Source organism: Carcharhinus amblyrhynchos, chromosome 3, assembly GCF_965287045.1.
Source record: "Carcharhinus amblyrhynchos chromosome 3, sCarAmb.v2.hapA, whole genome shotgun sequence".
Taxonomy (NCBI): Eukaryota; Metazoa; Chordata; class Chondrichthyes; order Carcharhiniformes; family Carcharhinidae; genus Carcharhinus; species Carcharhinus amblyrhynchos.
Window position 1 is genome coordinate 23,556,328 of NC_137326.1, and position 16,027 is coordinate 23,572,354.

At 40.4% G+C, this 16,027-nt stretch overlaps 1 protein-coding gene across 1 annotated transcript in view; it reads right to left on the minus strand.

The window, feature by feature from the left end:
- Positions 1-16,027, minus strand: part of nup210 (nucleoporin 210) — a 124,524-nt gene that overhangs the window by 28,296 nt on the left and 80,201 nt on the right. The window contains exons 22-29 of the mRNA XM_080182247.1: positions 13,574-13,701; positions 13,258-13,393; positions 12,987-13,049; positions 11,824-12,003; positions 5,050-5,130; positions 4,650-4,781; positions 4,224-4,382; positions 2,940-3,031 (exon numbers count right to left, since the gene is read on the minus strand). Coding sequence (XP_080038373.1) covers positions 2,940-3,031; positions 4,224-4,382; positions 4,650-4,781; positions 5,050-5,130; positions 11,824-12,003; positions 12,987-13,049; positions 13,258-13,393; positions 13,574-13,701 — 971 coding nt within the window. The remainder of the gene's footprint in view (positions 1-2,939; positions 3,032-4,223; positions 4,383-4,649; positions 4,782-5,049; positions 5,131-11,823; positions 12,004-12,986; positions 13,050-13,257; positions 13,394-13,573; positions 13,702-16,027) is intronic.

Below are 16,027 nucleotides of genomic sequence, written 5' to 3' on the forward strand. Positions count from 1 at the left end.
TAGTTGAGGCCAAAACATTGTGTGATTTCAAGGGAAATTTGATTTAGCTCTCCAGACCAAAGGCATCAAGAGATTTTGGGGGAGGGGGGCGGAATCAGGATATTGAATTTGATGATTAGCCATTATCAAAATGAATAGTGGTGCAGGCTTGAAGGGCCAAATGGCCTACTACTGCTCCTAATTTCTATGCTTCTAAGTTCAGTCTGAAAGCAGGTTGTTAAGGTACAAATGATCCAGCCTTGTCGCAGTTTTCTCAAGGGCTACATAATAAATTCAGCAGCCCGTCCCTGTAGTTGATACGCACATCACTACTGCTGCGTGGAACAGTTTAGGTTTTTTTTTGACCATGGTCAGAATTAAAGCAGAACATCAGGCACTCGACATGAAGTTTGGCATTTGCAGCAAATGCTTGACGCAGGCAGAGAAGCCCAAAAAAGGCAAGCTCATAAAAAGGAAGAATGGTTTCGTTTGTCAGAAGCATAATGTAAAAATCATTTTTGGGTTCGTAGCTGAAGATAAATTGCATCAACTGCACTAAATTAACCTGGATCTAAATTATAGCTTTGTTTTTACCTTAATATATACATACATATATATATATATATAAAAAGCTCAATAACTGTGTGAATTAGGTGGATTGGCCATGATAATTGCCCATTAGTGTCAGGGGGATTAGCAGTGTAAATATACGGGGTTACAGGGATAGGGGCTGGGTAGGATCATTGCAAGTGCAGGCTCAACGGGCCAAATGACCTCATCCTGCACTGTGCGGATTCTACAATTTGATGAATCTGAAAGAAGCCTCGCCTTGTCTCATATGATTTTGATCTGCTATAACAAACTCCAATACTTACCTGAATCAGTGTCCGGAGATTGAGGATTAGAAGCTCCGAATTGCAGGCCTCACATCTCTCGCCCACACACCGGTCAGGATGTGGCTGCATTTGTGCAGTCAATGACTTTCTTATCTTTAGGGCGGGAACTGGCCCTCAGCACATGCACACAAGGAAAAAAAATTCAAAATGGCACAAAAGGCAGGTCAGGTGACCTGAATCAGGGTGCCATTGCAGAGGTTCCATCCCAGGGAGCAGGAAGCTTGGACGGGACAGCGAGAAAAATCCCAAACAAGGGAACGGATTGAAACCTGAGGGTGAATCTTGTTGAAGCCATATGAGTAACAGCAGTGAGTGGGAAAAAATTCCCAGTTTCAAAGTTTCAAACATGGAGATTGGAAGCCTTTGTGAGAGGGATACAGAGTGGGAATTTTTGGACTTTCCCACTGGCAGAATCTTCCAGTCCTACCAAAGGTGACCTCTGCGGTGGGTTTCCCAGTGGTAAGACGGGGAGCCACACAAAATGCCATGGATATCGGTGGAACCAGAAGTCCATGCCAGCAACAAATGGCAAGCTACCTCCGCCAGCAGAAAACCCTGCCCAGAATTTCAGTGGCATTTGTTGGTTCATGGTGTGACAGATATCTGAGTAGGTTGTTGAGAAATCCATAGAATCTGCTTTGGTCGCATGTGTCATCTACTTTGGAGGGTCTGATCAGTTTCCTTGTTAATTCACATATACCGCATACTTACCCTGAATATTAGAGCACAAGATAGACATGGTAGATGATTTTATCTAATTTATACATGCCTGTAAAGATATAGCTGCAGTGAAGGAATAGTGTTGTCATTTTCTTGTATTTGTATCAAGATCTTGTCAACATTTTCTAGAATAACATGGTTCATTTTTCTTGTGTAAGAAATTTTTTTTTGTTAGTTACTAACTAACTAGTTCTTCAGTTAGTCAGTAACTTAAAGAATAGTACAGCACAGCACAGGAACAGGCCCTTTAGCCCTCCAAGCCTGCGCTGATAATGATGCCTGCCTAAACTAAAACTGTATGCACTTAGAGTCCGTATCCTTCCATTCCCATCCTATTCGTGGATCGATCTAGTTGCCCCTTAAATGTCACTATTGTACCTGCTCCCATGACCTCCCCTGGCAGCGCATTCCAGACATTTGTCATCCTCTGTGTAGAAAACTTGCCTCACACGTCTCCTCTAAACTTTTGTCCATGCACTTTAAATCTATGTCCCTTAGCACTTGACTTTTCTACCCTAGGAAAGAGCATCTGACTATCCACTCTGTCCATGCCACTCATAAGCTTGTAAACCTCTATCAGGTCACCATTCAACCTTTGCGCAGCGACCAGAAAGATTAGCTGCAAGATTTCTTTTAAAAAAAAGTAAGAGTTAGGATCTATCAAGCAAAGTCTCATTCTAGGATCTACTTTTTGAAGTTTATTTGTTAGTTCAACAAGGCGGCTCACATTGACACTGTAATGAAATAGCTGAAAATACCCTAGTCGCCACATTCCAGTGCCTGTTTGGGTACACCAAGGGAGAATTTAGCATGGCCAATGCACCTAACAGCATGTCTTTCAGATGGTGGGAGGAAACCGGAACACCCGGAGGAAACCCCACGCAGACACGGGGGGAATGTGCAGACTCCAACACAGACAGTGACCCAAGCCGAGTCCCTGGCATTGTAAGGCACCAGTGCTAACCACTGAGCCACCACTGTGCTTGTCCAATAGGAAGATCAGCTGGGATCATAACACTGCTTTCAAGGAAGAAAACCATGTTCAAAGACAAGGATATCTGGTTTAGGTTAAAGGGGATTTCCACTCTTACTGCCTGGGTCCTTCCTGCTATCATGCAAAGCGTCTACAAGGCAATGTGAAACAATTCCCATACAACTAAGAGTCTCAGACTGCATAATGCAGCAACTGGTGTCAATGCAGAACTAAGTCAATACTGATGAAAACATCTTTTAAGTAATCTTTTCAAAACAAAGAATGGGATTGCTGCTCTCCCCTCCGCCCCCAGACTGTTACACTCAGATCAGACAGAAATAATGGCTAATTTGTTAGTTCTTAAGCCGTACCGGTTTGTTTGCAATTTCAGGAAGGAGTTTGGTGACATTAGCACCTGCTCTGCTTCAACTTCTGGATTGAGCAAATGTAATTTTTCAAACACCTAAAAGGAAAAGCAATTTGTTATTGATGTCTAAAACCACAAGTAGGCTAATAGCTATAAAGGACACCGCGAATGGGAGAATTTGGGGAGAGAATAGCAGTGCAGAGAGATAAAAAACTCAGAGAATGGAGACAGAATGAGCGATGTTGAGACAGACAGATAAGACACTGACTATATTTATCATTTACCATTTACCTTGCCACAAAAAATACCGAGTTTGATATATCTTGCAATATTCCAGTGAAAAATCGTGTAGCCCTTTTCTTTGATGCCTGGATGCGATGCTGGCTTAATGGGACTGTTTAATATTGATCTGACAACTGCAATTCCATGCCTGGCCACCAAGTGGGTGTCTGGAGCATAATTTAGGGTTTCAACCTCACTTGTGTCAGCCAACTTGGGAACGAATCAGCATAGTATTTTTTTTTCAATCTTTGCAGATTCTTTACCTGCTTTGCTATTTAATTAATGCTATTTGCTATTTACCTGCTTTGCTATTTATTTGCTCCTGGCCACCTAATACATTATCTGAAAGATTCATGACAGACTCACTCTTGCTCTCCAAAGTTTGGTCAACTCTGGTAAAAAGACATTGCATTAAACAAGAGCACAATATCTATGCTCATTAATCCTCCTGGTTACTTCCTTAAAATGTTCCATCAAATTAGGCAGACACAGCCTTCCCTTACAAATCCATGCCGATTGTCTATCCCTAAGTGACAGTATACACATCCCTCTGAACCAATTGTCCATTACAAAGGTCAGACCAACTGGCTCCCTTTTTAAACAAAGGTACAATGTTGACAGGCCTCCAATCCTCTGGCAGCTTCCTCTCCGACTTTTTTTTAAAAACAGCCTGGGGTACATTTCGTCCGACCCTGGCGATTTATCCCCTTTAGAGTTCTTCTCTCCCTACATTTATCACATCCAATTCTTCACATTCTTCCTCAACCACGTCGTCTGCATCATCACCCTCTCTTTTGTGAAGATGTACACAAAAATGTTCATTAAGAACCACACCCATCTCCTCTGCCACCCAAATCTGCAGTGTATGAGTTTAGAATCTGCAGCACTACACTTGGCAAAGTAAGACTCCAGTCCAGTTATCACTTGCTTTCTATTTCTGCTCAGTCTGAGGAGCATTCTCGTGAACAGTAGCGTCAAAAAAGCACCAAGGAGATGGCAGCAGTACCTGAATCTGCATTTCATCCGACAACTCTCTAGCTTTATTTTCAAACTGACCAGCTGATGGATCTGTTGCCCTTACAACAACTTTCAAGCCAGTCCTGCCTTTCACTCGACTGTGCACATACATTGCAAAGTTGTTACTCGCTGGAAGTTGAAAAGATGCCTAAAACACAAAGAAAAATGATGTGAAATTCTGCAAACCACAACAAGAAAACAATTAAATACTTTCAATATTTGGGAATATATTTCTTGAAGATCATATGCACAGTCACCTATACACATCATTTTTATAAAAAATACACAGTTTTTTTTAAAGTTACACCCAATCAAAAACCAAATTGGTCCAATCAAAGTCCCTGCAAGAGAGGCATTACAGGTCATAGGTAATGGATGTGAGCAAATATTAATGAGCCTTAACAGCTCAGCTTACCTCAGAATGCCTTGTGTCAAGGTCAATAATGTCCCTTTTAGTGACAGTCCAATGAAATGTCAGCCCTGGTATTGCATTACCGAATGTAAATGGTGTCTGGTTGCTTGTAATTCCCATTACATAGACAGGCATCTGCAAATGAAGAAAATTCATTAAAACCAGTGTGATATCAATCACATTTACCAAATTCAAAATGTTGCATTTGTAGAAGGCAGTATACAGAGTTATTGAATCAACATTTTAATCCAGAACCTATGAACCTGTAAATAAATAGACGTCTGATGGTTCAGTGTTATCAGAGAATAAATCGTAGATAAATGGTGGCAAAATAGCTTCCAGGTGTGTTGCAATGACTACAACAAACTTGTACATGAATCCAGGAGATTTTTTATAAAGTTACCAGAGTTCCAGTCTTCATTCTCGTAATGGGCGCATGTATTCTCACGGCTTTAAGTTGAATGACTTCCACTTCAACTTCATCCTTGAAAGAAAATAAAAACAGTTTATAGCCTATCGAACTACTTGAGTGGTGGAACAACCATTTTCATCCTTCAGTTGTTGCAATAGCTTAAGGCTTTGTGCTAAGATAGTTAAGCTGGCAAAATCATTTTCTTAAAATCTACACTAATAGACAAAGCCAAAAACAACACATGGCCTATTGCAAAGAATTGATCCATGTGACTAACTTCAGTTAAAAATAGACTCACCAATACCAACGTAACATAACAAATTACCATATATCCAAGGTTGGAAATATAACAAGAAACAATTTTGGCAAATATAAACTTTGGCTGAATGTCATATTCCATGGTTTTATATATATTACATACATAACAGCAGTGCCCCAATCATAATTGCCGAAGCCATTGTTAATACAACAAGGAAAGCAAGAATCTGGAGCCGTCTTTCCTTATTCCAAGACCACAGAATACAGGCGCAGACTCCCTTGTTACTCCCCTACACTTGGTGTAAGCTGGTTCCGATACACTTGGAATAATTTCTGAATCTTTGCCCAATAAAAGGCAGTTATTCTCAATTACAAACTGAAGTACACACTCCATTGTAATACGATCTAACTAGTTAATGCAAGGGTCAAACAAAAATTGCACGTTTCCTAACGAAACGTGAATTGGAACAGCTCATACCACATTACTATTTTTGATGAGAGCCTTTTCTTGGTGGGGATAAAAGGAGAAACTGGTCCTGTCTCTCTGACTTATACTTGCATCTATTTCATTGTCTGACTACAGTCAGACAGATTTACAGGAACTGATTGAATGTAATCTCAAGCCCTTGTTCCAAAATATGTTCCATGTGCCTAATTTAGGAAAGGTGCTGGTGCCTGATGATTCTACTGGGGTTAGGCAAGCAATTTTAACCTAAAGCAATAAGCTTCCAATTAAATTGGGTTTTCCTGCAGTCATTGCAGGAATGGCCCAATGCTGGATCGCAGGCAGCAAACTTGAGTATTGAGTGGGGTCCAGAATGCCTCACGGGTGTTAGAATAAATGGGGCATCACAAGGAAAGTCAAAATGTATCTACCCATGCACCTTTATTAAATGGGTTCTAATGCCAGTAGATTAGTGCACAAGTCTACATTAAATGGGTTTTGATAAAAGGGGTTTTCATTTGTATGTAGCCAGAGGTAACAGGCAACTTACATATACTATCAACAATATGACAAATATATGTTGGCTGGAACATTGGTTGAACACTGAGCTCTTTCTTAAACACGCTCAAAGCTCATCTGTAAACATCCAAGCGTGAAGGCCTCAATTTAACATCTCGTATAAAAAGACAACACCTCTGATAATGCAGTACTCCCTCACCACCGCACTACAAGCTTCACCCCACAGTGGGGCTTGAACTCAAACTTGTGATTCAGCAGCAAGTGCACCATCATTTGAGCACTTAACATCTGCAACTTAAGACACAAGGTCAACATTAACAATAATGCCAATCTAATTGATTTCATAGCAAAAGATTGTCATCAGGTGGGTGTTGTTGCAAATTAACTTACCAGTATTAACTGGGTAGTTCTAATGTCATCCATTATTTTAACTTTAGCGGGTAAATCTTGGATGAACTCCAAGCATAATTGTAAATAAAGTTGATCAGGATCCACAATCAGAATGGATGTCTATTCTCAAAATGATGAGTTTATTTAAATATATTATTCTTGGGGTAAGAGTTGGAAAGGCAAAAGAAAGCAGTACTATTCCACTCCGTTTCAGAAACATCCCAGGAGTTTGCATTAAGGACAAGAGGCTCAAAGCCAAGAAAACAAGCCCTGGAAGCATGTAGAGAAAGAAAATAGCAATTGGCAGTTAATGGCTCAGTTTGGTGAATTTGGTTTGAGTGGGTAAGTGCAAAGGGAGGTTGAGGGAAGCCAAGCGGTCACGTCCCTGGTTCAGACCTTCCATGGCAACAGGGTGAGGGAAGGTTAAAAACAAACAGGTAAAAAGCCAGGTCTTAAGCGACAAGAGGTTGTCCTTGACACCAGTGCTTCTCTAAATTTAAATATAGAAAAAAGTTAATTTAAAAAAACACCGAGGTCAGGTGTTTTGAAGGATTTCCCAAGTTTTGACTCGGCTGTTTCATTCAGAGAGACTGAACGGCAGCACATGAAAGGATGGCCAGAACAGAATTACGACACCTGAAGAGGAAGCAAAGTAACGAGTGGAATTGCTAATGCATCATGCACCTCATCAAGGAGGACAAAGAACTATTATCCTAAGTAGTTAATAAGGGACATTTCAGAAATTCCACAAGTATACATACAAGAAAATCTAGACTGCAGTAGGTGCGGTATATTTTCTTTTTGGTACAGCAATGGATTTATTTAAAACAAAATTGTACATAAAATAAAGCAATATTTATAGCCCTGTTGAGACTATGTTTTCCCTGTTGTGTTTTTGCAAAGTACAAGGAGTAAAGGTTGATATGCTGCAATAAAAGGATTCCAACCGATCAGTACAAATAATCCTCAAGGCACACTGAATAAAGTTGATCTTGGCCTGGTTTTACTTCAATTCAGGAAGTATAGGAATGCACAGCACTGAATACAAGTGTAGCAGTCCCTAGTCAGTCACATCCCTGCCCATATCAAGGCAAGGAGAAATGTCTTCACTTAAGAATTGTGAATCTTTGGAATTTTCTACCTCAGAAGGCTTTAACATCTCAGTCAGTTAACGTATTCGAGACAGAGTTCAATAGATTTTTGAAAGTTAAAGGAAATCGACAAGTATGGGATAGAGCAGCAAATTAGAGCTGAAAAGTTTAGCCATGATAACAGCAGTTGCTGGAATTTTAAACAAATAGAGAAAATGCTGAAAAATCTCAGCATCTGTGGAGAGAGAATAGAACCAATGTTGACAGTCTGGATAACCCTTTGTCAAAACTGATGAAGGGTCATCAATCCGTTGACTCTATTCTCCACAGAAGTTTAGCCATGATCTTACTGACATGCTGTACAGCCTACTCCTGCTTACGTTATTAAACATTAGTTACAGAAACGGCCATGATATATGAATCATAGACTCATGAATCAAAGAACCCCTACAGTGCAAAAGGAGGCCATTCAGTCCATCGAGCCTGCACCTACACCCTATCCCATAACCCCACATATTTACCCTCCTAATCCCCTCAAAACTAGGGTCAATTTAGCATGGCCAATCAACCTAACCCACACATTTTTGGACAGTGGGAGGAAACCAGAGCACCCAGAGGAAACCCATGCAGACACGAGGAGAAAATGCAAACTCCACACAGACAACAACCCAAGCCAGGAATTAAACCTGGGTCCCTGGTGCTGAGACAGCAGTGCTAACCACTGTGCCGCCATGTCGCCTGATTTCCTTATTTATTTCCTTACTTGTTCTGGGATCATCCCCTTTTGTCATTTACCATTGTAATTTTTGCCATTTAACCTTTCGTATCTTCCACACTCAGACCGTCACTCGTTCTTTCCTCCCGTCCTACCCTTTCCCTCCCTCTCTATGTGCAATGAAAATTTGCTTTTAACTTTTTCCAGTTCTCCTGAAAGGGCATCCAATCGAAACATTAACTCTGTATCTCCTTCCACAGTGGCTGCCTGTGAGGGTTCTCCAGCATTTTCTGTTTATATTTTAAACTCTCAGCATCTGCATTATATTGATTTTTGCGAGGGTTAGGAGGTGGGTGGACTGTGATTGATTAAAGTTTAGGGAAAACTATGCCTCCACATGTCGAAGCCTGTGATGAAAGTCCTGAAAACAGGCAAGTACCACTACATAATGGATGATGTAGAAACCATTGTGAATTGCATCAGTTTTTTTTAGCCAGTCTACTTTACGAGAGAGCTAGAATCATATTTTGGAATATGGCGTATAACTTCATTAACTACTATAATGAATCATGTTCCTCCAGTAACTAACACAAATTGGTAAATGTATATTTTTTGTTTCATGATCAGGTCCTACCATGCAAAAGCTTAGATAAGCAGAAAGAAGAATAATCCTATGTGGATTATGGAGATTCATTGTGGTCAAACACGTGATGAGAAGCCACATGGCTTGACTTAAGTTTCAATGATGCAAAGCTTTGACAAATTACTAAATCATGAGGGAATTATAAATCATGACAAGTGCAATGGGAATTACACTCCACTCAACTGTTAAACATATATTCAGCCTAGATTATCATTTTAACAGATACTGATGCACCAAATGCAGACTGGGTTGAGAAAGTGAACACTGAACAGTGGAGTGCCTATATTGCCAAAAAAGCATTTGCCAAAATCCACATGAAAAGTTAATTAACCTCAAACCCGTAGGGAACCAGGAAATTATCTGAAGCATGTAAACAGAGACTTGGAGTAGGACTTACCAAGGGGTTACAATGTGGGGGGAGTTGGGTGCTCCAGGACTCTCATAATCCTACAGTGCAGAAGGAGGCCATTCAGCCCATCGAGTCTGCATCGACCACAATCCCACCCTTATCCCTATAGGCCTTATCCCTATAACCCTATGCATTTACCCAAGCTCGTCTCCCTGACAGTAAGGGGCAATTTAGCATGGCCAATCCACCCAACCCACAAATCTAAAAACTGAGTCTCAATCATATTAATGACAAATTCAAAAATGCCAGCAAAATCAGTCACATTTACAATTAATAATTAAATGAGCAATGGTGGAATCTAAAAAGGCTGCTTGTAAAACATAGCATGACTTTGGTAAATAAATAAGTGGGCAGACAAATGGCAAATGCAACTTAAATGTGTACAGAAAGAAACAAGGGCGATATACATTCAATAAATGAAGCTGAAATCACCAAGAATTACTTTGAAAAGAACCCAAAAGTTCTGATGTGCATATCATATTAATAAATCAGAAGTGCTTTTTATTTGAACAATATCGTGATCTGATCTTTACATGTGAAGTACTGCCCATTTCTAGCTGCTGGGAAACAGAGGAGTCATTTGACCATTGATGCATTGCAGAGAAGAGCCATAAAGCTGATACCTAGTGTAAAAGAATCTGATCTATGAGGAAAGATTGGAGAAATACTTCATCTTTGAAAGGCAACATTTACAAAAGCAAGGCAATCATGCTGGAGTTGTATAGAATTTTGGTGAGGGCACAGCTAGAGTAGTGTGTGCCATCTGGTCACCACATTATAGGAAGGATGTGTTTGCACAGGAAAGGATGCAGAAGAGATTCACCTGGATGCTGTTTTGGATGAAATGTTTAACTATGAAGAGAGTTAGGTAGTGGGTTGTTTCCGTTGCAGCAGGGAAGACTGAGGGGTGACCTGATCAAGTGTACAATATTATGAGGAGTATCGACAGAGAGGATAGGGAGCAGCTGTTCCCGTTAGTTGAAGGATCAGTCACAAGTGGACACAGGTTCAAGATAAGGGGCAGGAGATTTGAGGGATGGAAATGTGAGGAATTAGATGGGAGTTCAGGTGTTCCTCATGTATCAGTGCAGGCTTGATGGGCCAAAGGGCCTCCTCTGCAGTGTACGATACTATGATTTATGATATAATCTTGTAGAATAATACAAAAATGGTTAAGAGCTTCAAATGGAAAGTAAACTTTAGTATGATATCACTAAACTTATCTTCAAACTGAGTAGTCCATACACGGAATGGACTTCCAAGATAGAATAGTGGAGGTGAAAACTGTTGAAGAAACAAGCAGATGCTGAAACATCATCATATCTTTGCAGATGACTGAATCAAGATTGGCCTTCTGGCTATCCTTTCGATAATTTCTTGTGGTATAATCGTGAATTGTTTTGAGCAAAAAGGTAAGAGTTTGTTTTGAATAATGACCTAACCATGACAAAGTAGAAAAATTATTTCATGGCTGTTACAAGTGACCAGATAAAATTGATAGAAGCATAGAACCCTACAGTGCAGAAAAAGGCCCTTCAGCCCATCAAGTCTGCACCGAACACAGCTCCACCCAGGCCCTATCCCCATATCCCTAAATATTTTACCTATTAATCCCTGTAACCTACGCATCTCAAGGCACTAAGGGGCAATTTTTTTTTAAGCATGGCCAATCAACCTAACCCACACATCTTTGGACTGTGGGAGGAAACTGGAGTACCCAGAGGAAACCCACACAGACACGAGGAGAATGTGCAAACTCCACACAGACAGTGACCTGAGCTGGGAATTGAACCCAGGTCCTTGGAGCTGTGAAGCAGCAGTGCTAACCACTGTGCTATCGTGCCGCCCCAGAAAACCTGCAAGTGTAAATCCAATCAACAATTCATAGCAATAAGGGTATCCAACTGTTGGTTCACAATTAGGAAACTAAGCGTTAGTAATCATTCCTGGATTAACATAAGAACATAAGAAATAGGAGCAGGAGTAGGCCATCTGGCCCTTGGAGCCTGCCCCGCCATTCAATAAGATCATGGCTGATCTGTCGTGGCTCAGTTCCACTTTCCCGCCCTCTCCCCATAACCCTTAATCCCCTCTCTTATCAAAAACAGAGGACCTGCTATGAATTGGTGCAAACATTTTACATAGGCTCTCTCCTGTTGGGGTAAAAGATTTCAGGTGCAAATTCACAACTTTTTTTTTAACGTTAGCTGATATTTTTCTTGCAGGACAAAAAGTCCATCAAATTTAAGTGAAGTGCATTCATGGCACATGGGATTTCAGTTTCCCATCTCTTACCTGAGAGATCACCACTACTTTGCCACTTTCAGCATCAACAGCTTGAACCACGCCAGTCACTCTGCCATTTCCAATCGCCAGTCCTTTGACATGCCCGATATTATTTACTGTGGCAAGGTTTTCATCATTTATAGAGAATAGGATGTTGGACTGTGGCTGTGGACCTCCTTCGGAAGTAATCTGTAACATTGTGATGGGTTACGATTAGCACCTTCGAACATTCAGATTTCGAATTGTAAAATGGTTTTTAAACGTTCAACATTTTGTGCCTCAAACCAAAGTAAAAATATTCAACAGGCTTTTGCTCTCAGGGCTTGGATACAATAAAAAATCTCTGGGAATAACAGTAATCTGAGTTGTTTCTTCATCTTGATAATTATAAGTTTTGTAATACAAGAATGAGTTTAAGAATCTAGAAACAGGTAGTTTATTTACTGGTGTCACAGGCAGGCTGACATTAACACTGTTATTGTGAAAATCCCCGAGTCGCCACACTGCAAAGGTCTGTTTGGGTATACTGAGGGAGAATTTAGTGTGGCCAATGCACCTAACCAGCAACATCATTTGAACTGAGGGGGGGAAACCGGAACACCAGGAGAAAACCCACACAGATACGGGGAGAATGTGCAGGCGCCACGCAGACAGTGACCCCCAAGCTGGGAATCGAACTCAGATTTGCAATAAGATCGTGAAAACCTTCGCAAGTCGAGTGTCAATAATTCTGTCCTCTGACTGTAGAATCCAGGACCAATCTGCATATTGGCTCTGGGCATTCACTGATTTTTTTCTTTATATACCCAACAGGTAGAACAATAATGCAGGAGTTTAACAGGTAGTTGTTTTCCGATCATTTGAGAGAGCAATGAAGTATTATAACTAACATGGACACATTCCAGTTTAGAGACCACCAAACATTTATACAACTTAAGAAAAATTGCAAAGAAACCACACCTTCGGTTGTCATTTTTGACAAGTGGTTGCTCTATATTAAAATTAACGTTCTTTAACCAAAACAAGAAATGTGAGGCATCATATTTGACACCGTATTGTGAACATAAGAGCTGAGTTTGGGGGATTGAATTTAGTATCTTTCACTAGATGGATAATTAACATATCGGCCAGGTTTTGAGGTTAGAAACAGTCACATCCTGGATATCACATACCTGCATCATGGCACCCACAATGAGGGTCACTTTCCTTGGAATCAATCGGAAGGGATGAAATACCTACAGAACAGGAAGAAATTGATTTAAGATTCAAATGGCATTGATTTTAAGACTGAGCTGATAACCAGAAATCAGTCCCTCATTATTAATATTTACAACATCAGCTTTAGATGATTTTGCTGTCTAATATCTTGTTGCCTTTCAACAACATGGATAACCGGGCATTTTGAGTTAATTGTATTACTAGTGGAAATATACTCAAACTTACTTCCACTTGCTGAGGCGCAGAACTTAGCTTTTTGCCATCTTTGCTTGTTACAGTCGCTGTCAAACTGGTCTGTCCTATTGCTTTACCCTGAACGCTAAAGCTTGCCGTGTATTCGTCAAGGATTTCATCAAGTGGCCTAAAACAGGAAATGTACGTTCAAGAAGCAAACACTGACAAATCAAGCGTTTATTTGGTGAAGAACGAAAAATGTCTCAGCAACCCAAAAGTGACATCAGTAGGGCCCTGAATCTAGTCTAAGAAGGTTCCAGGGATTCAGCTAATCATTCTTGCAAAACTGAAAATAAACGTCACTTACTCTAAAGAAAGTATTTGAGAAGCTGCTTTCAGTTTTAAATTCATGAACTGGAGGTATTTAGAAAAGAAAGGTTTTTTTGAATAGTCCAGTACTCGCACGTAGGCCTTAACTGTGTTACCAATCTCCACCTGTGGAGGAAGAAAATTATGAAAATGCTTTAAAGAGATACATCAAGTATAATCGAAGCTACACTTGCTGTTAGAAGCGACGGCTTTTCCTGCACAAGCCTATTAAACAGTGTGTAAAACCAAGCTCAATAAGATTAATTTTATCTCATAACTTCTGATTCCTAGGATTCTCCGGGTTTCTCGCAAGAGCTATAATATTCTTACAAGTTGATCACAAAGGCGCAACACAGAATATTCGAGGAGAAAAAACAAAAATACTGTGGCTGCTGTTAGAAATCTGAAACAAATGCAGAAAGTGCTGGAAACGCTCAGCAGGCCTGGCAGCATCCGTGGAGAGAGGAACAGGGTCAACAATTCAGACGGATAATCTTCCCACTGAAACTTAGTGACCATAAATGTTAACCATGCTCCACTCTTCCTCTCTGGATGCTGTCAGGCTTGCTGAGAAGCTTCAGCATTTTGTTCTAAAGCTTGAGATGGGGCCTGACTGATGACTTGATGCAGCAACATAATCTCCTCTGATTTATACTTCGTCTCTCTCTACTAGTAAAGCCTGTATGTGTTGTTCCATCGCAGCATGGCATTGGGTTGACTTTCATAGTTAGAACAAGCCTTGTATCCCTTTGCTTAACAGCCTATTACACTTCACACAATCACTCTTGGTTTTTTGCTCTATACACATTGCAAATTTCTTGTTTTTTGTTTAAAAAGCTGCTCATCAAAATGATTTCAATTTTGAAAGCAAGAGGAAGAGAACTGTGTTTTAATTGAAGTTTAGGTAATGTGCTGAGATCAGCCAGAAAACTGCAGTTTAAAAAAAAAGTTACATTCTATAGAAATAAATGCAACTATGATGATGTTTGGAAAAGGTAGTCAGAATATATTCATTATAATTTTGCAAAACACATTCACACACTATGGTTGTAGAGGAGACTATCTGGTCCGTTGCCACCTCTATTTGCTAGAACAATCCATTAACTTTAATAGTAGCAGGGCTGTGCAACAAAAGCAGAAAGTGCTGGAAAATCTCAACAGGTCTGACAGCATCTGCGGAGAGAGAATAGAGCCAACCTTTTGAGTTTGGAACACCTTTCGCCAGAGATAATGAAGGGTCACCCTGACTCGAAACATTGGCTCTGCTCTCTCTCCACAGATGCTGTCAGACCTGCTGAGATTTTCGAACATTTTCAGTTTCTGTTTCAGATTCCAGCATCCGCAGTACTTTGCTTTTACCTTAGGGTTGTGCAACCTTTGTGGCGAGAATAACAGTTAACACTACAGATCACTGACCTTTCCAATTCCGCTATTCCCTTTACACTTCCTCTTTATTTCTTCTTCCTGTTCCCATTACAACCTCCATTTGCTTAGCACCTTCATCTCTCCTTCCTTCCACACCGTCAGAGGCCTTCCCTTTTATTCCTTCCCTCATCTCCTTTTTCTGCCTTTGCACTTATTAAAACCTATTACATCTACAACTTTTTCCAGTCTTTTCCTGAACCGAGTATTTTCAATATTTTGCCTCTAGTTTCAGATTTCTAGCATTTGCAATATTAATTTTCAATTAATACTACAATCCTGCTCCCTCCCCATAATCTTAGATGCACTCCCTTTATAAGCATGAATCTAATGTTCCCACTCAAGAGGCAATGACTCCTGTCTCAGCTATTCGCTGCGCTAAAACATTCATGCCCAAACACAACATCTCTTTTATTCATTCGTGGGCATCACTGGATGGCCAGCCTTTAAGACCCATCCCTTGTTGCCCAAGGGCAGTTGAGAGTCAACCACATTGCTGTGGCTCTGGAGTCACATGTAGGTCAGACCAGGTAAGGACGGCAGATTTCCTTCGCTAAAGGACATTAGTGAACCAAATGGGTTTTTCTGACAATTGGAAACATTAGATTCTTAATTCCAGATTTTTTTTGTTGAATTCAAATTCTACAATCTGCTGCAGTGGGATTTGAACCTGGGTCCGCAGAACATTAGTGGAGTTTCTGGATTAACAGTCTGGTGATAATGCCACTAGGCCATCGATTTCTCTAAACATTTCTCCCGATGGCCTTCCCCACCTGCTGAAAACTGATAACCTATTACTGTCTCCATAAGCAGATCAAAATTTCTGAATGGGCCCCATCAAAATCTCTGAAAATTCACAATTCTCTAGAAAGTCTCGAGTGGAGCTAATCTTTGCATTGTGTATTTCTTCTTATAACGATAGCTGTTCTTCTCTGTCATCTTGTTGAATCTTGTTTATAGTCTCTGTGGCTTTAATGATGTGGCTTTTATCTACAATGCACCACCCAAGCTTTTATCCTGACTTGTGGTC